The sequence below is a fragment of the Triturus cristatus genome, chromosome 5_2 (assembly GCF_964204655.1).
Source record: "Triturus cristatus chromosome 5_2, aTriCri1.1, whole genome shotgun sequence".
In the NCBI taxonomy this organism is placed as follows: Eukaryota; Metazoa; Chordata; class Amphibia; order Caudata; family Salamandridae; genus Triturus; species Triturus cristatus.
Genome location: NC_140588.1, coordinates 989745097 through 989768111, shown reverse-complemented (window position 1 = coordinate 989768111; position 23015 = coordinate 989745097). Strand labels below are relative to the sequence as shown.

General features: G+C 45.1%; 1 protein-coding gene across 2 annotated transcripts in view; it reads left to right on the top strand.

Moving 5' to 3' along the window:
- Positions 1-23015, top strand: part of UPRT (uracil phosphoribosyltransferase homolog) — a 134149-nt gene that overhangs the window by 86145 nt on the left and 24989 nt on the right. The window contains exon 5 of one of the 2 annotated variants that reach the window (XM_085608243.1): positions 6037-6123. The exons of the other annotated variant lie outside the window; for it this stretch is intronic. Within the exon in view, the coding sequence (XP_085464369.1) occupies positions 6037-6123 (87 nt within the window). The remainder of the gene's footprint in view (positions 1-6036; positions 6124-23015) is intronic. 2 annotated transcript variants of the gene reach the window in all.

The window sequence follows — 23015 nt, the reverse complement described above, 5'->3', positions numbered from 1 at the left end:
GGGAGGCAAAAGCATAGTACGAAATCCACAGTGGAGGATTACCTCATTCCAGTGCTATGAAGCAGCATAAGCAATAAGGCAGCCATTGGGCAAGTCAGTGTCCAGAAAGAGAGTATATTAGCATCCAGGCATCAAAGAACACCAAAAAAAAGACTATGTGAGGCAAATGAAGGCAAGCGCGAGCATCGCGCATTAAACAAAATGGCGGCCGCTCTGAGGAGAGAACGGTCGCGATCAAAAAGGAGGCAGTCCGGCCATAAAAATGAGGCAAAAAGCGCTCACCAGAAGCGCGCTGCATTCCCAAGGCAGAATCCGATGTCCGCCGTGCTTGTCATCCTCTTCGGAACGGAACCGGCATAAAAGAAAAGCTCCGGTGCGCCGGAGGTCCCGCGTCAGGCGGCCATCTTAATCGGCGTCGTGACCACGCCCCCCAGTATTTTTTTCTAGAATGCTAGCTTCGCGGATGGTAGTAATAAGGTCCCAATCGAATTTTTGATTTATTCCTGTTTAAGGGTGAATTGTAAGTTTATCAACAAGCTGGGCAACTTTTAATGTTTGATAAGTCGACTTCTCTTTTTTTTGTCCTATGTGATTTGAGTAGATCTGGTAGCTTTAGTATTAACTTCTTTGCTACATACTTTCATGTCTGAGTTAAAGAGAATGAAAAAAACAAGAATGCCAAAACGGCCTGTTGATTGTTGTTTGTGTGAGAAATATTTATTTATTTGCTTTGGATTTGGCCAACTGGTGTTTTGTCACCCAACCACACGTGACAAAAGTACACCAGGATTGTTCAGACCATTTACTTTTGTAATGCTGTTGTAAGGATGTTGGGGATGACCAAATGTGCAGCTGATGCAACTAAGCTCTTTGGGGTTTATCTTACCATAGCTCTTTGGGCATTAAATATATGTGGAGAAAATGTTCAAGGGTTTATTTTTTTTCCTCTTGTTTTACCTTCTATCTATCCAGTATAATTTGTGATGAGTTTGGGCGAGCAATTGTACATGCTTGTCCATGTTATACTCTACTTAAAGCTTAAAATAAACATTGTAAACCGTAATAACCAGCCCATTCTTCCTATCTCCTCTTCTGATGATTTCCTTTTGGCAAAAACTATTTGGGCTTTTTGAAGAACATATTTTTTGTGTGTCCTTTTTCTGTCTCCAACCACTCTTAATTTCGTGCTTGTCATACCTTTTATGTAAGCTATTTTGCAAGTAGTGCATTCTTAGCATATTCTGCAACTCTCTAGTGAAATCCTTACTTATGACACCCCCTCTCTTTTCCTTTTCCTCATATACAACGCATCCCTTTTCGAGCTCTACCGAAATCGCATTTACCAATTGTTTACTGACTGTCTTACAAATGTTGCTGGTGGTTTGGCAGTTGTTGAAAAAATTCCACCTTATCTCTATTTGTGAGTTTCTCACATCCTCCCATTGTGCATGTTAGTTTTCCAGGTGTACATTCTTCTTGTCTTAGTCCTTTTATCAGCTCCTAAAATCTAGGCTGTTTTCAGGCTTCCTTCTTGGAGCCACTTTTCTCATTTACATGTGATCGTGATTTTTCTCCTAACTTGTCATCCGATTTCCATTCTCTTGCCTCTTCACTATTTTATTTCCATATTATTTTTTGGAAACACACCTTAGGGGGATGCAGGGGTTTCACTTATAACCGACTATTCCCCCTCTTTATTAAGCAGATTTAGGCGTAATCTCTGGTAGGTCGTTGCATCAATTTTTTAGAGTTCCATTTGCTTTTCACAGTTTAAGGTTTTAAGAGCTCTCTGTAATGCACATTTTCGTTTGCCCGATTAATGGAATCATTAGAGCTGAAAGTTCTTTTTGCAGTAGTCCTGTGATGTCCCGCCTTATTCCAACATTTCTAGTTTACCTAAAATATTTGCTGACAGGAGACATATGTTACAAATTCCTTTGTAATTGATGCATTTATACTGAACTATGTTGGCCAGGTCTGCCTGTGGTCTGCAAAGACTGTGACTTAGAGCTTTAGGATTGCTCTGAGCTGAAGAAAAATCTACCTGCCTATCACCTGCACTCTCTGGTATGGAGAACTGAAGTTTAGCAATGCCACCCATCATTATAGTGTTAGAAATACTGTGAGCATTTTGGCATGTTTGTTTCCAAGGGCATAAACTGTACCTGAAGGTAGATAAACTTGGACTTGAACTTTATTGGTTGTCAGAAACCGTAAGAGAACTGTACAAGTTTCGAGTAGCAGGAGGACATGACATCTGCTACCACTGTTTGGCAATGTAAGCTGGCCTTGGAAGCCTAGAAGAGTTAAACATTTCACTTCAGCAAGGTGATTTGCATGGCCCAGAGAATGTGTTAGATCAAAGGCAAAATTCATTGTCTTCCTTCATCTCACCACTGTCTTGGTATCTCTCATAAAAAGAAGAGGAAGTATCTGGAGCAGGAGGGAATAGCTCAAGAGGTCAACCTTCTGAATCGTTCTAAAAGTGCGGTTTTCCCAGGGCACCTTTTCTTCCCCAGTAACCGGCCTACCCAGTGTGTGATCTGCAAGACAATGTGACCGGACCATCCCACATTTCCCTGTGATGTGACATATCTATTGTGCAGCTTTCATCATCCTTGTGAGACTGCTTTCTTCCCTTTATTTTTCTAACCCCTAGTATGCTTTTGTGCTAGGGAACTGGAGCCACATTTGGATTTTGAGGAGAAATATCCTAGAAACAGTCCGACAAAACTAAAATAAATATTCTAAAACCTCCTCTGCACAACGTTGATTCATATTTACCAGCCTGATTGGGGACTGTGATGCATTTATAAAGGACACTTTGCTCCACCCAGTCAACAGATCTAAAGACAAGCATGTCTTGCCTTTGGGACCTTATAAGTATTTAGTTATGCAGCACAATATCATTGGTACAACAGCATCAACTGTTGCATGGCTAAACACTTATAAGGTCCCAAAGGCGAGACCTATTGGCTATGCAAATGCTTGTTAAAGTTTAGGGGTGGGTCATGGTATTGGGTTCTTAGTGTGTTTTTAGGTTTTAGGGGTGGGTAGGATATTTTAGGGTTATCGGGTAGGTAAAGGCATAGGGGAAAAAGGGATTTTTTTAGGGGTGGGTAGGGGTATAGCGTGGTATGGGTATTTTTAGGGCTTATGGACGGGTAGGGGCATGGGGTGGTAAGGGTATTATTATTGTAATTATCATTTTTTAACGTGGGGGGCTTGGGAGGGTTTCCTACCTCCCCCCAAAAATAAATATATAGACATACCTTAGTTATACTTACCTGCGTTGTAAAGGCATATGCGTGGTTAAAGGCATGCGTTGTAAAAAATACATGGTAAAGGCATGCATGGTATTTCCCTGCGTTGTAATGACATACATCCCTGTCTATTCAACAAGTCCTAAAATTAGAAAGAACATTGTATGTAACCCATGACATGGCGGTGCGATGCACAGCATTTCTTTAACTTGCAGTGTCTAACCTACCTCTCCTAATGCCTCCCTTTGAACAACGCACTGCTCATAGTTCTCTCCTGGGATAGGTTGGTCCTGTAACAGTATGTGGGAGCATTCTGACATCCAGCAGAGCACTCTTGGACCTTGTTTGCAATCACTAGTGGTAATGCGGGAACAACTGTTTAGTTATCTTTGTTTTATCCTCTCTAATGAAGGGAAATGAGAACTTGATTGGAAGGCACTGTTTAACTGCAAATTTGCCTCAGCCTTTTTTGTTTTACAATACTGCCAGTTGCCAATATGGGAATGACTTCATGCAATTGTGGCAGATGCAGATGTGTAACATTCCGCAAGTAGAAGATTAAAACATTTATGCTGATTTCAAGTATGGAAAGTGGTGTTTTGCAACGTAAATCAAAACCAACAATGAAAAGCTTTGCTCATGATCTTAGAAATTCCTGGAAGCATCGTCTTCTCTTTGAAACTCCTTCAGCACATATTCTCTGGCACGGTTCCAGGAAAAAATAGTACTCGGAATTCGCTGTTGAGCCTTCTGAACCCAGGAATTCCCTGCAGTAAATGTACCTTGTTCTTTAGCCTAAATATGCCTTTTTTGTAGTGCCATCTCGTGTGACATGAGTTGTTGCCAGGTTCCTCCTCCGGCACTGTCACTACACTGTTTTCATTTGCTGCTTGATTTGCCTTTATGCAACTCCATTCCTGCCTGTTCACAGGCAGGACACGGCTGCTGGCTGGTGTGGCCTTCTCTTTTAGTATGCATATAGCTCTCTTTGCATATTTTTTTTTAACTACAGAGGCTCTGTTTTGCAGCCACCACCAGCATCATGCTACTCTTTCCTGTCACCAGCTCTGTTTCCTGTCCTCTAGTTGTCATCTTTGAGGTGGGAGATATGACTGCATTATCTGATGGAAAGCACCCTGCAAGGGCATATCTACTGTCCATGATGCTGTTTTTGGCTCACTAAAATGCCCGTTAACTAGAGATTTGAAAATTCTTATACTATAAAATATTTTATAAACTGTGGCTTTGACACCGTTAAACTGCAGTATTAGTCTGTGGATGTTCATTTTGGTTACTTTCTCTAATAGAGTACAGGATGAATGTAAAATCTAGCATTTTGTTTGTTTAACAATTTGGTATTATTTTTATAGAATCACAAGTGTTGCAACTGATGAATTTTACTATTTCATATAACTGGCTTTTTAACTTTGTAACTTCTGTAAAGGCCTTTTTTTAAGATTTGCTTTTTAATAAGATGGTTCTAGGATTTTAGTTGTAGACCATCAGTAGCTACCATTTTAGACAATTTTTATAATAATTCAGTAAAGAGATATTAAGTAGTAATGGTTCTGGATGTCTGTGTTGGCCAAAGAAGAGAGATTAATAAGGTTACTGCCTGCGCATACTTGATAAGTGTCCCTGAGGAGGAAGATTTTGCTTTGTCAAACCCCATCCATGTCACTTTTGAGCAAAGAGGATGCAATCTGTCTGCTTACCTGAGGTAACCAGAACCTGCAGTTGGAGAAAAAAGATAATCCAAAAGCCAACAAACCTGTTGAACTTTGAACCCATCCATGGTCTGCAATGATTGTCCATCTCTCCAGATTACATTATCTTGCAGATTTTTGTAATGCTTATAAATGGGCTTCTATGACCATATGTTTGAGGCATGTGAGCTGTAGATCACATGCTCTGCATACTTCTGCCATCTAGTGTTGGGTCCGGATGTTTGCAAGTTGTTTTTCTTCAAAGAAATCTTTCCAGTCACAAGGTAGGGGACTCCTCCTTTTGGTGATAGTGCGCATGGGAATCGAATCCATTGTTGGATTGTTAGGTCTCGCCTGAGATAGCGCATGCGCTAGCTCAGGCGAGACCTTTGGTAAACAGGTTTTCAAAGTGCTACCAGAGAGGCTTTTGCTGGCCTAAAGCTTGTGTGCATGTGAGCGTGCACAGGCCATATGGCTATTTGTAATGGCTCATTAAGCCTTACAGCCTTACACAGAGTGAATCCCCTCCCCCTCCCTTCTCCCGCTCCCTCCTCATCAGCTTCATTTTCACTCCTCTCGCACATCTGTCTTTCTTCTGCCTGTTCCTCTCTCTCGTCTCTTATCTTTTTCTCTTTCCTTTCACTTTCTCTTTGCGCTTGTTCTTTTTTTTTTGTCATGTGAAGCTCTGCCTAAGCCAGGGCAAAGTATGTTTAATACCAGTAAGGCGCCCTTGTGGCAGTACTGATGTTGGCTTCCAGTGGGTGCCCTAAAAGATGCATTTCTCGATCCATTGCCTGTTCATCTTGGCACCGACACGATAATCTCCCAGAGTTAGAGACACGGGTACGCCATAAGCACCGGCCATACAAATAGGTCGCAGCAGCATTCCGTTTTTTTCTAAAATACATATATTTTTCTCGCCTTCTTTTAACAGCTTGTGTTTGGCAGGTATTACGATCTGCTGGAGAAAAGAGACGGCAAATATTTGTCATCCAGGGAAAAAGAAAAAAAAGCGTAATGGGTTTCTGTCGAAAATGGAAGCTGAATTTTACAATCTTTCTTTATAGGCAGCGTTCTCCGGAGCTTGTCTCTCTCTTTGGCGCCGCTCGAACTCTCCATTATGCCAGTAATTCCCTGCTGTTTGTGTGAAGACGGTATGGCTGCAGTTTATTTATTTTCTGTTGTACAGCAGAATACAAAATTTACCCTTTCTCATATGTTATCACCTCACCTCAGAAATCAGACCGTGAGAGCTGTTACTGTGCGCATATTCACTGAGGAGCACCCACTTCTAAGGGCCTCATTGCGAGCATCCTTTGTTAGATGCCATAATTAACGCACCCTGTAAAACCCAACAGGTGATGTCCATAAATGGGGTGCAATAGTTACCGCACATTTTGCAGATAACATGTATTTTCACTGCACCAAAATCTTTATGTCCCGGTAAATATATTTCCCCATGTTAAATTCCTACATTACTGCATGTATCACTGTTATGGGCTGTGCGGTAAGCCCTGCGTCTTCTGTAACTTTCTCCAGGTAGATTCAGCCATTCTCATGTTAAATCTAATTTTTCGGGCAATAATCATAGTTCGTGATGTATACCACTCCCAATAAACTCTAATCCCTGTGCTGTTGGCTGCTTCTGATGCCCTTTTCTTGCCTCACATTAATCAGGACCTTCTCTGTGCAGCACAACTTTGCATAAATGGCAATCATGACATGTAAAACAAGCATTGGCATAGCCAATAGGTCTCGCTTTTGGGACCTTACAAGTATTTAGTTATGCAGCACAATATCCTTGGTGCAACAACATCAACTGTTGCATGGCTAAACACTTATAAGGTCCCAAAAGCGAGACGTATTGGCTATGCCAATGCTTGTTTTCCCCCACTGTCTGGTTCCTACGTGAATCGAGACTCTCTGGTTCGACACTGTTTCTCTGGTTCCCTTCGGTGCGCAATCCACTACCCTCAGCGGTATTGTTATGCGATGACGTTTCCCATTCTCTATGTATCGTATCGACTCAGAAGTCTTCGATCGGAAACTTCGTGGAAGGCTGTTGGGCCTAGCCGCGTCGGGTCAACTCGCAGTCAATGGAACGGACTCCATTTAAATTCTGTCCCGAGTGCTGCACCAAGTATCCTCACACCGACTTGCACGAAGTGTGTAACTTGTGTCTGTCCCCGGAACACGAAGAACAGGACTTCGACGCGTGCCGATCTTTCCGATTCCAAGAAGACGCTCCGTGACCGTCGGGCTCGACATCACGAAATGCACCAGCATCAAGGCGGGTCCGCTCCGGATCACTTCGGAAACGATTCCGACCATGAGGTCTTCGACACACAAGGAGCTGAGGAAGAAGAAGAACACATCTCTGTGTCCGAAGCCGATTCCGACATGGACCAGGATCACGTTTCGAATGTGTTCAGGCTCTGAACCGAGTCGGCCCGATTTGGGGCCCGAACCGAAAGCTTCGGCGCCAAAATCCAAACACGTCTTCTTGACTATCCCTTCGGCACCGAAACCTAAAACTTCAGATCCGAACATCTCGGCAATAAAACCTTCGGCACCGAAAATTCTGGCACAGAAAGACAAAACAGCTTCTCCTCAATCCAAGGAGCCTCATTTTGACGTCCCGCCTTCGAAAACTTACCCGAAACAGAAAGAACTTGTTATTAATCCCAAAACAGGACATATTCATGCAAATTTGCCACTTAAATGCAAACCAGATACGGAGGAACTTAAACACATTCCCCTTAAAAAGAAAAATGTGGGTACTAATCCTTCTCCTCCTCCTTACACCTCCTTCCCTACTCGACCATAATTTGCTAATTACACCTACAAATTCACCACCACCACAGGTACCTGACCACCAGGATGATGGGGATTGAGATGCCGCAGATGACATTATTCCTGATTCATGGACTGATTACAGTACAAATCCTAACATTGATAATGACCCAGATCTATGTCCTTCAAAACCCTCTCCACCTGACGACAATGTAGGGTACATAGAGTTGATAAATAGGGCTGCTCAATATCACGGAATTCAGCTACACAAAGAGGCTCTTGAAGAGGATTTTCTTTTTGAGACTTTAAGTTCTTCCCAGGGAGCAACTCCTACACCGCCCATACTTAAGGATATGCTTAAACACGTGGACGATATTTTTAAAAACCCGTGAATACAAGAAATTTAACACCAAGGGTAGATAAGAAATATAAACCTGCACCTACAGACCATGTCTACATCAATGGTCAACGTTCCTTAGACTCCCTAGGGGTTTCTAATGCTCGCAAAGGGGCAAACTCACAAACAACAAGAGATGCCCCTCCTCCTGACAAAGAATCCAAACTCATAGATGCCTCAGGCTAAAAGTAGCTGCGCAGACAGCCAATCATTGGCGTGTTGCCAACACTCAGGCTCTTTTAGCGAGATACGACAGGGCTCACTACGACGAATTAGAACAATTGCTCTAGGTCTTGCAAGATGAACACAAAACTAAGGCGCATGACTTAATTTAGGAAGGAAAGCGTATTTCTAACACTTCCATTAGTGCGCTTTAGACGCAGCTGACACTGCTGCTCGTGCTGTTAACACCAGCGTTCTTTTAAGAAGGCATGCCTGGCTCAGAATTTCAGGGTTTAAACCCGAAGTCCAGGCCTCTTATTTTAAACCTACCCTTTGATAGGGAACACCTATTTGGGCCTGTGGTAGACACTTCTCTGGAAAAAATGAAGAAGGCCACAGATGTCGCAAAATCCATGGGAGCTTTGTAGACCCCATCCAATCGGGGTTCCTTTTGCCGCTCCTGCTATGGGGGGGGGGGCTAAAAAATATCTCCACAGACAGCCCCTCTACTTCATATAGGGCAACACTCAATCACCCTCTTCAAGAGATTACTTTAGAGGAGTATTTCAAGGCAATAATGGCAAGGGGGAGAGGTAAAGGTAACACAACCTGTACTTCTCCTGCAGTAAACAAACAGTGACTTGCCTCCCCCGATAATTCCACACCTGTCGGGGGATGTCTCTCTCAATTTCTTTCCGTCTGGAATACAATAACTTCAGACAGATGGGTCCTAGAAATTATACAATCTGGTTATTGCCTGGAGCTTACCGACAATCCCCCCCAAACATTCCTCCACAATCACACAAAATGTTACTAGAGCATCTGCACCTTCTCAAGCAAGAGGTTCACTCTATAGGTTCACAGGAGCTATAGAGCCCGTACCATTACAATATCAAGGGTCCAGCATATTCTCTCATACCCAAAAAGGACTGCTTTCTGAGGCCTATACTAGACCTCCGAGACGTAAATCTCTATATTCAACCAGATCATTTTCACATGGTGACACTACAACAAGTGCTCTTGCTCCTTCAACAAGGCGACTTTCTGTCTACTTTAGACTTACAGGACGCATACTTGCATTTTCCAATACTCCCCGCGCAGCGCAAGTATCTCAGGTTTGTTGTAGCAGGACAACATTACCAGTTCAAGTCATTCGAAGTCACCACTGCTCCCAGAGTATTCACCAAATGCCTGGCAGTAGTCGCTGTTCACCTGCGAAGACAACATATTCATGTCTTCCCATACTTGGACAACTGGCTCATCAAAGCCAGTTCTCTCACAAAGTATTTACAGCACACTCAGAGGACACTACAATTACTGCACAATCTTGGGTTCACAGTAAATCTGTCAAAGTCCCATCTCCAACCCTCCAACTCGCAAACTTGCTTGGGAGCCACTCTCGATACATGAGGCACAGGGTCAAGACTGATTTGCATATAGCTGTGTCTTAACTGGGGTGGCCAAGTGAGCTAAAGAACGATGATGGATTCAACCCAGATCTGTGACTCGGGGCGAGTGTCTGAAAGGTTTCAGTGCTCCGTCCATCATTTCCTTGTGTTTGCTTCATTCACCATAGAAGAACCATTTTTCCAAGTCCCCAAAAACAAAGTGGTTCTTAGCAGTAACCCCAAATTCTTACCCAAAGTGGTATCTGCCTTTCACATCAACCAATCTGTTCAGTTACCTGTGTTCTTCCCTCAACTAGATTCAGTGGCTGAACGAGCTCTACACACATTAGACGTAAAATGAGCACTGTTATATTACATAGACAGGACCAAACCTTTTCGTAAAACTAAACAACTCTTTGTTGCTTTTGCTCCACCACACTGGCAATCCCATTTCAAAATCTGATATTGCACGGTGGATAGTTAAATGTATACAGACATGCTATGCAAAAGCAAAAAGGACTTTACCAATTCCCCCTTGAGCGCATTCCACCCGCAAACTAGGGGCTTCTACGGCTTTTTTAGGAAACATCCCTATAGCTGACCTCTGTAAAACTGCAACATGGTCTATTCCGCGCACATTTACAAGACACTAGCTTGTTGTCTGGCTAACACATCTTCACAATAATGTAGGCCAGGCAGTTCTTCGTACACTTTTTCAAACAACTCCAAAAGCTACAGGTTAGCCACCGCTTTAGGAGATTACTGCTGTATAGTCTATGCAAAGCGTGTGATCTACAGCTCATATGCCTTGAATGGAAAATGCTACTTACCCAGTTAGCATCTCTTCTTGGCATGTAGAGCTGTGGATTTACATGCGCCCACCCACCTCCCTGGGTGCCTGTACCAGTTGCAGTATTATCTTACTTAGATACATACGCATGGACATATCAATTCTACTCTTACTAACCTCATTCTCACCCTTTGCGAGAAAACAATCTAACAATGGAGTCGATGCCCATGTGCGCGATCACCGAAAGGAGGAGTCACCTACATCGTGACAGGAAAGACTTCTTTGAAGAAATACAACTTGTAAACAAACCCGGACCCAACACTAGATGGCAGGAATATGCAAAGCATGTGAATCTACAGCTCTGCATGCCAAGAACAGATGCTTACTGGTAAAGTAGCATTTTCCTTACAAACTCTGCTGAAAGTCTGAAACAGTCTGGTCCAGCAAGACTGCTTCAGCAAACCCAGTCCAAGACGTATTGTTAAATACTGGCCATCGTCACTCATTAGGTGATTTCCCTTCCTGGGGTGTAAACTTTCGGTAGCTAATTTAAGTGATGCCAGTCTGAAAGGAAACTGAACGAGCTGAGCTAACTTGCACTTTTAATTAAATCTGTAACTTTGAACATCCCCAAATAGCTTTCACATTGTCAACACAAGCATGTCTCGCCTCGCGACAACTATATACAGATAAGACTAATGAGCTTAATCATTTAAATATATTATGATATCTCTCACTGTATGAAAAACAAAGGCAGTGGAAGGAATTTTAGTTGAGCGTGGTACTCACAGCAGGGTACGGGTTGCAGAGCCTCAAAGTTGGCTCAGTGTGCTAAGTGCTGGCTGCTCATATACCTGTATGTATATAACAGTCACAGTTTCAAGTGCCAGTGTGTCCACTCAGCTGTTGAGTAGTAAGATCTGTTATTTTTCTACAGTGCTACAAGGCCTCTTCTTTGTGCCACACCAAAGAAGCAGTTAATACTATAATTGCGCATGTACATTTTCCACACTTCTTGTGGGAACAACAGCCTGAGGTAGGGTCAGCGCAACTCCCTCCTCACCCCCCCGCACCTCCCCAGTTACCCTTCCTCAATGATTGGCTGTTGAAGGCGAGTTTGCTCCAGGTTGTCGCCTACCACCTTCAGACTACAGCAGAACTCCTGCATTCACTGGGGTTCACTATAAAGCGCAGAAGTTGCACCTGACTCACTATCTGACGCTCCCTTTTATCGGGGCTGTTCTGTACACAGTGCAGTTTCTAGCCTATCATCCGGAACAACAAACACAGGATATTTAGGCTATAAGTCCAATGTTTCAGCCTCTTTCCTGGATTTCAGTGAGACTGACTGAGACTGTTGGGCCTCATGGACTCCTGCATCCTCCTTGTGACACATCCCTGTTGGCATATGAGGGCTCTGCAGTGGAACCTGTAGCTTCTGTGGGCACAGCATCAGGGGAATCTCTCAGACCTGATCCAGATCTCAGAGAGAACTGCAAAAGACCTGCAGTGGTGACTAACAAACCGAGATTAGGTCAGCAGCGGACCCTCTCCCTTCTCCAACCAGAGCTGACTGAAGTGACCAATTAATCACTCCTGGGATGGGGATGCCATCTGGGAGAGGTGGAGATCAGAGGACGCTGGTCTCCAGTTGAGTCCAGGCTTCCCATCAACCTTCTGGAGCTCCAGGCGATCCTGTTGACCTTTTTTCTTTCGATCAAGGGGAGGCTAGTGCAGGTGTTTATGAACAACACCACCGCTATGAGGTACTGCTACAACCAGGGCGGGTGGGGTCGTGGACCATTGTCAAAAGGCCCTGGCTCACTAGACATTGTTGGGCCTTTTCCTGGAGGTTCAACACTTGACAGTGTTTCTGAACATCGCAGATGAACTCAACTGTCTATGCTTAGTGGATCATGAATGTTGTCACCTCACAGAGGTGGTGCAAGGTCTCTTTCTAGAGTGGGGAGAGCCTCTGTTCACCACCGCTGATGATGCACAATGTCAACAGTTTTTTACGCTGGAGTTTCCAAGGCGGTTCTCGTTCGGAGACGCTTTTCATCTCGAGTGGAACTCTGGCCTCCTTTCTGCCGATAGCACTCCTGCTCAGAGTTCTCAAGAATCAGGAACAACCGATCCCAAGTCATTCTTGTGGTGGCGGATTGGCCACAGAGAGTTTGGTATCCCAAGCTTCTAAGCTTGAGTATCAGTCTGCGGATTAGGCTGCTGCTTCAGGAGTATCTTCTGTCACAGCAACAGCAGATAGTTCTGCACTCGAGCCTTCGCATCCTCCGCCTTCATACGTGGAGATCGTGCGGCGACAGTTGGCAGCTTTCAAACACTCCCCTCCCCCCAAGTCTGTGATGTTAGGATAGCAGCCAGGCGCCCTTCTACCAAGACTGTATACACCTGTGGTTGGGACAAATTTGTGGCATGAAGTGCACTCAGGACATTAACCCCCTTTCTGCACCCTTATCCAAAGATCTTCTATTTCTTCTTTCTCTGGCCCAGCAGGGCTCTTCGTTAGGCAGGGTTAAAGGTTACCTGTCTGCCATTTTGACATTCTTGTGGCTTCCGGACCAACCTTTGTTCATATCACCTGTTGTGACTAGGTTCCTGAAAGGACTACAACTCGTGTTATCCCCCAAGCCATTCATCTTGTCCTCTTGGGATCTTAACCAGCTCCTTACCTCCCTCATCTGCATGCCCTTTGAGCTGCTACACAACTGCCCACTTCGCTTGCTGACTATCAAAAAGGCCTTTCTAGTGGTCCTAACATTGGTCGGGGGGGGGCAGCGAACTGCAGGCCCTCTCTGTTACACCCTCCTTTTATCACCTTTTACCCAGATAAGCAAGTTCTAAGGGCCCTGGTCTTAGAAAGGAACCATTTCGTGTAGGCCAAAAAAAAAAAATCACCTTGCCTACCTTCTTTGCTCCCACTCACCCTTCTAAGAAAGAGGATAGACTCCACCATCTGTACCCAAAAAGACCATTGTTGTTCATTTTTGACAATACAAGATGGTTTCGGATAGACGATCAGCACTTTATATGTTGGAGGTAAGAAAGGGAAGGCCGTGCAGAAACGAACTATCTGCTCCCCCTTGGCCGAATAGCAAGCCCCTGAGGGCTTGCATGCTCATTCTTCCAGAGCAAGGTTGCGACTACTGCATTAGCTTGCGGAGTCTCTGTCCTGGAAATCTGTTAGGCAGAGACGTGGGCATTGTTGGTCATGACGGGCACTTTGCTTGTTTGGTCCTGTCGGACTTCTTGGTTTGATATGTTTCGCTTACCCACCTTCAGGGACGCATTGGTTGAATATTTATTCTAAGGTAAGGAATCTACGGCTAGAAGTCTCCTATCAGACGAAAAAATGACTTCCCTTCGGTAACTCCTTTTCTGATATAGACTCTAGCTGCAGATTCCTTACCGACCCTTCCAACCTCCCCACTCTGTGAACCTTTTCAGTAGGGCCACCCTTCTAAGGGCATTGGTAATCCACGCCAGTATGTCAGCACACACCAGTATTTCAGCACTCTTTGTGGCTCCACGCTTCTTGTGTAGAGAGTTACAAAAAGAAATTGACATCAGCATACTGGGGTGGCACCTATATATGCACTGTGCACGTGACTTCTGGCGTAAACAACACCGCCGACCCGAACAACGCCACCTACCGGCACACAGGGGTACTGCTTAAAGATGTCCAGATCAAGTCTGATGCCTGGGGAATATTCCAAGGTTAGGAACCTGTAGCTAACTAGTCTCTACCAGATAAGGCATTACCAAAGGCAAGTAATTTGTTCGTTATTAGACTTAACAGGGACTGTAACTGAACGTTTTGCAGGCAGATTCTTTGCCATGCCCTGGAGCTTTGTTCTTTCCACAGATGAAAACACCTTTCCCAGTTGTAGGTCTAATGTTTCACCCTGGAACTGGATTTTCATGTGGGGCTCTAAAGATGATTTCTCCTTGGGACAACATTTCTGAAAAGGTTTTATGCAGGCATTCATAGAAGCCTTTGCTTTGTCCTTTGATGAGCCAGTCGTCTAAAAATATGGATATACTTGGTGACCCTGTCGCCTGATGAAGGATGCGCCTGGTGAAAGGCACTTGGTAAAAGTCTGAGGTGCTGATTTGTGCCCGGAAGGTAGCGCCTTGAATTTGTAATGTTGTCTTAATACCGAAAGCTGAGGTATTTTCCCTCGTTCTGGTGGAGGGGTGGCATTATGTGTCTTGACGATCCAAAGACTCCAGATAATCCCCTTGCTGGACCATCATTAGGCCCTCCTGAAGTGTAAACAACCAAATGGATTGTTTCTTTAGGTATTTGTTCAAGAATTTCATGTCGTAGCTGAAGGAGATGATGATCCTTTTTTGGTGGACACAGATAGGTTGTCTTTGAATTAATTCCAAGTTGTGAACTGTGAGAACAGTTTGCCTCCTACATTTGTTATGGACTCCCAAGTGGGGGCAAAAAGGGGAATTCCCCTCCCTATCTTCTGTGTTGGAAGGTGGCAAAGTTGGTAATTCAAGCTTTTTTTTTAGTTTTCATTGGAGCATATTGGAGAAGAACTCCTCTTTCGTCCTGATGACCTTCCATATTCTTGCCCTTGCTTGAGGTTTGAGGCATATCTCTGGTCGAAGCTGAAAAGTCTTTGGTGATAGTATAGTCGATTTGGTTGAATCCTCCCCTGTAATATAAGATCTACTCGAGCCACGAAAATTGAAAGAACCAGATCTCATATACTGTGTAAATGCCTTTGGTATATCCGTGTCCAGCTTAAGATCTTTGTGAGCCTGATTCAAATGTTTTCCGAACAAGGAGTGCCCATCGACCGGCATAGCCAGGATTTTCATTTGATCCTCAGGACGGAAGGCTGTGAATTTGAGTTGTCACAAGCCTTTGTTTGAGGCTTTCATTGATGCATTAATTATGGCTGCTGAAATAACTTCTTCCTTCTTTGAGGACGCTTTAGCAGTGTCCGTTTTATTCTTAGGAATGTCATGCCAAATTTGATGAGGTCCTAGGATTGCCAGAGAGTTATTCACCTTAATACAAATTGCTGCTGCTGAACTAATTCTTAGGCCCAGATTGTCTATACGCCTACTGTCTCTGTGTGGAGGGCCAGAGGAAGGTATAATGGGGTTTTTAGATCTCCTCTACGCAGCCGAAGTTATAGCTGAGTCTGACTTTGGAATTCTGCCAGTAGGGGATGGGTGTTCATCATTATAATGCCATTTTTGTGCAGTCTTTTGTACAGACAGACAATCTTATTTTCTGGAGTGTATTCCAGCCACTAGATAAGTCTCCTTTTCTGCGCTGCCTTTGCAGGGGAAAATTCTCTTTATTCAGTAATTATAGTGCCAACCTCCTCTCTCTGTCTATTAGAGTCTTAGAAGTGAAGGTTTCACATGTGTCACAGGGTGAAGCCTTATAACCAGGATAAAGACAATAAATGCACTTGGACTGGGGATCATCAGTGTAAATCTTTCTGCACACATGAACAGGATTTGAAGAGAGATTTCGTCTCGCTGTCAGCCATTATGGCAGTTGGTCACAGAGTAAAGGGGCGGCCTAGCCCAGAAAATAGAAAATATCCCTATAAACAACTCACAGTACTGTAGAAGCTGAATATAGTGCTGGGTCAGTCCTAAGATGGACGAAGAAAGTAAAAATTTTGAGTTTGCTGAACGGTTAGAGCAGAGCTCTACCTGGGGACTCCCTCACACGATGTGTGGTAGAGATCTGAGCTATGGTGACCTCTAGGGGGAGTAAGAGAGCTGGCACGGCCACTTCATTGGTAAAAATGTGGGTTGCATTAAGTGAGGTGGATTGGATACTAAACAACTGTTGTTCCCGTTGTCTATGGCTGGGCGTATCGCCATTATTAAAACTGTAGTCCTGCTGTGGTTTCTGTACTTGTTTTTGAACATTCCAATCCCTCTTACTAACAGTTTTTTTGACACCTTGCGAAGTCTCCTAATAAGATTGGGCTGAACGAGCCTTCGCCCTCGAATCCGCTGGGAGATTTTAACCCTTCCTTATGAGAGAGGAGACCTCTGGGTAGTGGATTTACAACTATATTATTTGGTGGAACAATGCCATTTTTCATACTATTGGTGCCACCCTGATGCCCGCCTCCCTTACCTAAACCAGAACGTGACCAGGTGGGATACATCCCTCTTTCCTCCACATTGCCACAAGGTCTCACCCATGACCCCAAAGATATTCAGATGCTCTCCACCACCAGCTGTGCGTGCATAAAACTACGAAGATACTTGGGGGAAATGGGCAACTGTACTCCTCAGCCCTGCCACTCAAAAATAATCTTTGGTTACTTTTGACTTAGGAACGGCTCGCTCAAAGTACACTTGAGGCACACCACTTATACCTTTTTCCCGGGGGGTGGGGGTAGGTTATCACACGCACAGCACTTACATGCAAAGGAGTATCCACACATATGGATCACTTCACCCTCAGAAGACTCCATGGCACACTGCATGACCAGCTTCCATCCTACCCGATGGCGCCTGCTGACTTTCCTCTCTTGACATGCTGATCGAGTCGTCGGACAGCTCCCGGCAAGTATCCAGACTCAGTCTTGCTTATCTTTGAAACCACTGGGTGTGGAAGGGGCACGAACACCCTGAGAATGAGATTTGGCATACTTAGAACGGACAAAATATGGCGCTTTTGCTGTACTCAAACTAATTGTGTCTCCCTAAACCACTGACGTAAATTGTTACATTACAAATGTTTACACCATGCGTACACTACACCGCAGAGCGAGTAAAGAACCCACCCGCTCCCGCCACTGTCCAAAATGTGATGCAGCTCATGCAGACTGCAAACCTCACATGAAACTGTCCTGTTATCCAAATATATTGGATGCAGGTCCTGGCTGCTTTCTCAGAAAAGGCAGATCTTACCATTGAACCTGATCACATCATGGTATTGCTGGGTAATGTCAAGCCTCTTTCTCTAAATATTAAGCATTTTGCCGCTATGGCGTTAATGTTGGCCAGGCGCTGGATTGTAGTATACTGGGGAGTAGCAACGTCCCCACCAAAGCTGCCTGGTTAAAGGACTTGATCGACTGTGATCGCAGCAGCGAGATCTATGCCTCATTGCAGCCCCCATTGTCAAGGCCTATGGACATCTGACATCCGATAAGGGACTACCTTTTAACCGTGGAGGAGTATAAACCAATGAAGTCTGTACTAAATAAGACTCGCGCCCATAGAGCTGCATGTTATCACAATGTACTTGTCCCCTTTTTTGATTCCGCAGAGTCATCCGTCCCTTTCGTTGCTGTTGGCCACCATTGCTATTGTACATTGTATTGTCCTCATATTGTGCCCTGTGCTTCCTCCTGTCCCCATTTTGCTTATGTATCGTACCATTAGTCAGTATGTAAATCACTTTTAGGTGTTCAAGTTGCACAATGTTATCAGTGGAAAAACCAAACAAACAAACACTGTTGTCAAGCCTTTGGCCATTTTGACAATGTTTGCTGCTATTTAAATGTACTGGGTATTCCCAGCCTGACGACGGGGAAATGATTCAAGCATGTGAATATATGAAAGATCCAATGTTGGAGAATGGTCAGTGAGCCATGTAAATTCAATTATTTGAAATGTTTTAATGGAAATTGTTTGGAATGTAGTAAATTAAAAGGCATCATACCAGTGTCTTGTGGAAACTACAATTTCAAACATGCATTAACTTGAAACCTTGTGAACAAAATACATACTTCTCTCAGAATTGCCCACATGAACCTACTTTTATATTGTTTTCGAGGGAGGACAGCTAAGGTGCCTGGCACTTGGTGGTGCAGTGTCCAGAGATTCTGGGTTGTCTTGTTGGTTCCAATTTATTCCTTGAGGCTGGGTCTCGGGGTTGCTGAAACCGTATGAGAGCTCGCTTAAAAGATGTGACAACTCCTGATCTGTCGAAGAGGCTCCTCTCACAGAAAACTTGCTGGCATTCTAAAGCTAGATTTTAGCTCCTGCTACATGAATGTCTGTTTTGACCATTGGTTGATTTTAGCCCATATGGTCACTTAATCTATGCTTCCTTTCAAGGTAAAGTTCGTTTTCTCTAATTTTAGATTGCTGGATGTTTTTATTCCTAAATACAGACTACAGTGGAATTTCCAACCCACTATTCAGGGAAGAGGAAGTCACCATTGTTATAAGGAAGCTCATCTCCTCCCTCTTCCAGGAAAACATAGGCTGTTTGTCTTGTCACATTGGTAGTAGTTCGAATTAAACTGAAGGGTCTTAATTAAAGTCACCACTACAAATGTTTTTCATTGGAATTTTGCTATTGTTTTTTTTAAAACATCTTTTTTATTGAACAAACAACAAAAGGCAGTGGCATAACAAGCGTACATTTTCTTCCTGCAAGGTACATTGTTGGTCACAAGTTATAGCAGTTGTTTAACAGTGTACTCTCACTATTATGCTGTCTCGTTTCTGGGATTGCAAAGCATTACTTGTTCTTCTAAGGAGGGGGCCAGTGGGGGCTCACATATGTTCCCCCGGTATACATTCCATTTAGTCCATAGCTGTATCCATTTTCGAGGACATCCACGGGCCACATACACCGTTTTCTCCCTTGCCATACACCAGTCCATGTCCTGTTTCCAGGCACTGATCTTTGGTGGCGTTGTCGCTCCCCATTGCCTGGCTATGTTCCTTTTCGCGACCATCTGCCCCAGCGTCACCCAGATCCTACCTTTAGTGTTTAGGTCCGTGGGCTCCCAGATATTTAGAAGACCTCTTTTAACCTCAGGCCGCAGCTGCACCCCCCAGATCCCACTCATGCACTCGTGTACTTTTTCCCAATAATTTTGGATTAGTGGACTCCCAAAGCGTATGCAGAAAGGTCCCCTCTTGGCCACATTTTCTCCTGCACCTACCGTCCGCGCTCCTCCCCATATGTACTAATTGGCGTTCGGAAAAATAAACTCGGTGGAGAATTTTCAATTGCACCAGTCGTAATCTTGCCGATATGGCCACTTCCTTAGGGGAGGACAAGGCCTCCTGCCATTCCTCGTCATCTATTTCAAGTCCGTCCCTACCCCATTTCTCCCTCAGTGCCAACAAGGGGTCAGGGGTATGGTGTATTAACTTTTTGTACGTGAGGGATATACTCCTTTCGGGTAAGTGTCCGTCTAAGAGTCTGTCCTCGAGTGGGGGAGGACTCTGGCAATGTTGATCCCTGTGGAATGTTGGCCTGCAGGGAGTGTCTGACTTGTGCGTACCTGAAGTGTTCCGAGGCTGCCATGTCATACGTCTGCTGTAGCGACGCAAATGATACCATTCCATTCTTCCCCCAGAGATCCCCTATACGGTAGATCCCAATGAGATCCCATTTATCGAACCCTTTTGTCCTCCCCAGCGTGCCCAATATCTCTGAGTCCCAGAGTGGTGTTACCAGTGTAAGCCTGTTCGCCCACCCCACCCCACCCCACCCCACGCTGCGGTTGACCGCGTGCCAGAGATGCACTGTGTGCCTTGTTGGTCCTGTAAGGGGGTATCTCTTCTGTTTTGAATATAGTGCCCCGGCAAAATCTCCCCCCGGGAGAAGCCACCTGTATGCTGGGTCTCCCCCGTCGCTATACCTACACTGGTTTATGGCTGAGAGGTGCGCTGCCCAGTAGTACTTCCTGATGTCCGAAGGGCAATACCTCCATCGTACCATCCCAGGGTTAGCTTTTGAAGGGCTATTCGGGGTTTCCCATCCCACAGTAAGTCTCGTTGTGCGGTTTCAATGGCCGCAAAGTACGTGTCTGGAACTGGGTCAGGATAATTCTGTAGGGCATAGAGGAACCTGGGCAACGCCATCATTTTAAAGAGCGCGGCTCTTCCCAGTAGGGACATAGGAAGTGTCTTCCATGTGTCAGCGTCGCGCCGGAGTCTCTGCAGGGGTGGAATAAGGTTCATCTCATAGCGGGCCTTAGTGTCGGTGGTGAGACAAACACCCCCAAGTACTTGAACCCTTCCTTGGCCACTTGGATAGGACAGTCCACTGGCAGGTTAGGGGGGTCCCCGTGTATGACATAGATTACTGATTTACTCCAGTTGATTTTGTTCCCGGAATTCCTCCCGAAACTAGTGAAGATGTCCAACACCACTCTTAAGGACTTTCGGGGGGAGGCAAGATAAAGGAGGATGTCATCTGCGTAGAGGGAGATCCCGTCCTCCCACCCTTCGGCCCATTTCAGTCCCCTGGTCGACGCGTCTCCCCGTATCCAGGCCGCCAGCAGCTCCAGGGAGAGCGCGAAAAGCAACGGCGAAAGCGGACACCCCTGCCTTGTTCCCCTCCCAAGTGTGAATGCTTCCGATATTTTGTTATTGACCACCACTTGCGCCAGGGGCTCTGCATACAGCAGTTGTACCCAACCGACAAAGTTAGGGCCGAAACCCATCCTTTTAAGTACCGCCGTGAGGTATGCTCATTCCAATGTATCGAAAGCCATGGTGGCGTCCAAAAAGACCACCATTGCATCTTCTTGTATTGTGAGGCTGCGTCCCAGTACTCCATGCAGACGTCTCAGATGGAGGGCGGTATTGCGATGCAGCATAAAGCCCGATTGATCTGGGTGCACCAACTTGGCTATTATTGGGCGGAGCCTGTTAGCCAGGAGCTTCGCAAGTATTTTGGGTTCTGCATTAAGCAGGGAGATAGGTCTGTAAGAGGCACAACTGTCTCTAGGCTTCCCTTCCTTAGGAATGGCCACTAGTGTTGCCATACGTTGGTCTCTCGGCAACAGCCCTAGTCTTCTACTGTCTTCGTACATATTTTTAAGGTAAGGTGCCATTTTATCCGGTTTGAGCTTGTAAAGCTCTATAGGTAAGCCGTTTGGGCCTGACGCCTTACCTGGGCGGAGGTCGCGAATTGCCCTAGCCACTTCGTCGCTCATGAGCGCTATTTCTAACGTTTCCCTGTCTAAGTCCAAAAGGGTCGACAGTTGTATATTTGCCAGTAGATCGGCTGAGTCTTTTTCTGTACGCTCCGACCCCCTCCTGTACACCTCCCGGAAGTGGACTGCGAATTCTCTGACATTGTCATGGGGCTCAGTGAGAACCGTCCCTGTTCCGGTTTTAAGCTCTGGCACCACTCTTTGTGCCCTCTCTTTCTTGTCTAACCAGGCTATCATTTTGCCTGCTTTATCTTCCTGATCGTAGATCCGCCCATCCCTGTCCCTGGCTAGGGCCTTCGCGGCTTCAGTGGCCAAGGCCTTATATTCGGCTACCTTTATCTGCAATCGATGGATAGCATCTTGGTCTGTACCCTCTCCCGCCTCCTCCTCGAGACGGGTAATGTCTTGTTCGATATTTACTATTTGTTTCCTTTTCTCTTTACGCGTCCCCGCAATTGCTGAGAGGGCTTGCCCCCTTATTACAGTTTTAAAGGCTTCCCACAGTGTAGTTGAGGAGTCTACCGTACCCTCATTCTCTGTAAAGTAATGGTCTATGGCCCGCATGAGGGTTGTTTTGATTTCTTGGTTTTTAAGGTACCAGGGATTTATCGGTGTAACATGTCCCACCCTCCTTTCCCCAAACGTGAGGTGCACCCACAAGGGGGAGTGGTCCGAGGTGCCAAGTGTCTAATTTCTTGGGTGTTCACGCCCTGGTGCAGGTGCATAAGGATGTCATCTATTCTAGAGAGGGTATTGTGCGCCCCCGACAGTAATGTATATTCCCGTAAGTTGGGGTGCTGCTGTCTCCAGAGATCTACAAGGCCGAAAGCCTCAAGGAAGTTAGGGAGCCAGTTATGGCTAGCGCTAATGTCTCTTGGTGGAAGTCGGTCAGTCGCTCCTGAAATGACCGAGTTAAAATCTCCCCCAGTTATAAGTACCCCCTCTGGTAGGGAAAGCATTAGAGTACCCAGGTCCCTGTAGGACTGTGCTTGAAGGCTAGGGGGGATGTAGACTGCTAACAGAATCAGCGTTTGCCCTTCCAATTTTGCTATTGTTATTTGTAATTTTATGTCTGTCACATTACGGATTGGAGATGACCGATGTTTTAGATCTACTTGCTAAATTACAACGATGAGAAAAGCCCCATAGCCTGATCCAGCCTTTTCTGAAACCACTTGCAGTCTTCATTTTAGTAGCTCGAATCTGCTTGTTAGGGTTTAGATCATGTAGAAGCATTAGTGAAAAAGTTATCAAGTATATCTGTGGCATGTTCCCTCCCCCACTCTTTGATTTTCGTGTAGTATTCATATCTTTGCTTGTGTGCGAGGATTTGATGGTCCTGACAGCTCATATATCAGAGAAGAACATCCTTCTTTGGGTTGGATTTGGTTCCAAAACCACCTGTCATGGTGTGACTCTCTTTAAGATTTGGCAGCACTCATACCAGATCCCATTGCCTTCATCAAGGTAAATGTTGTTGCATGAGATACCTGGTCACTGTTTAGTAATCCAGAGTCTAGTGTTACTGTTCCAGAGACTACAAATGGCTAACCAGCGTTTCATTAAGAAATGAAACATTTATAGATGC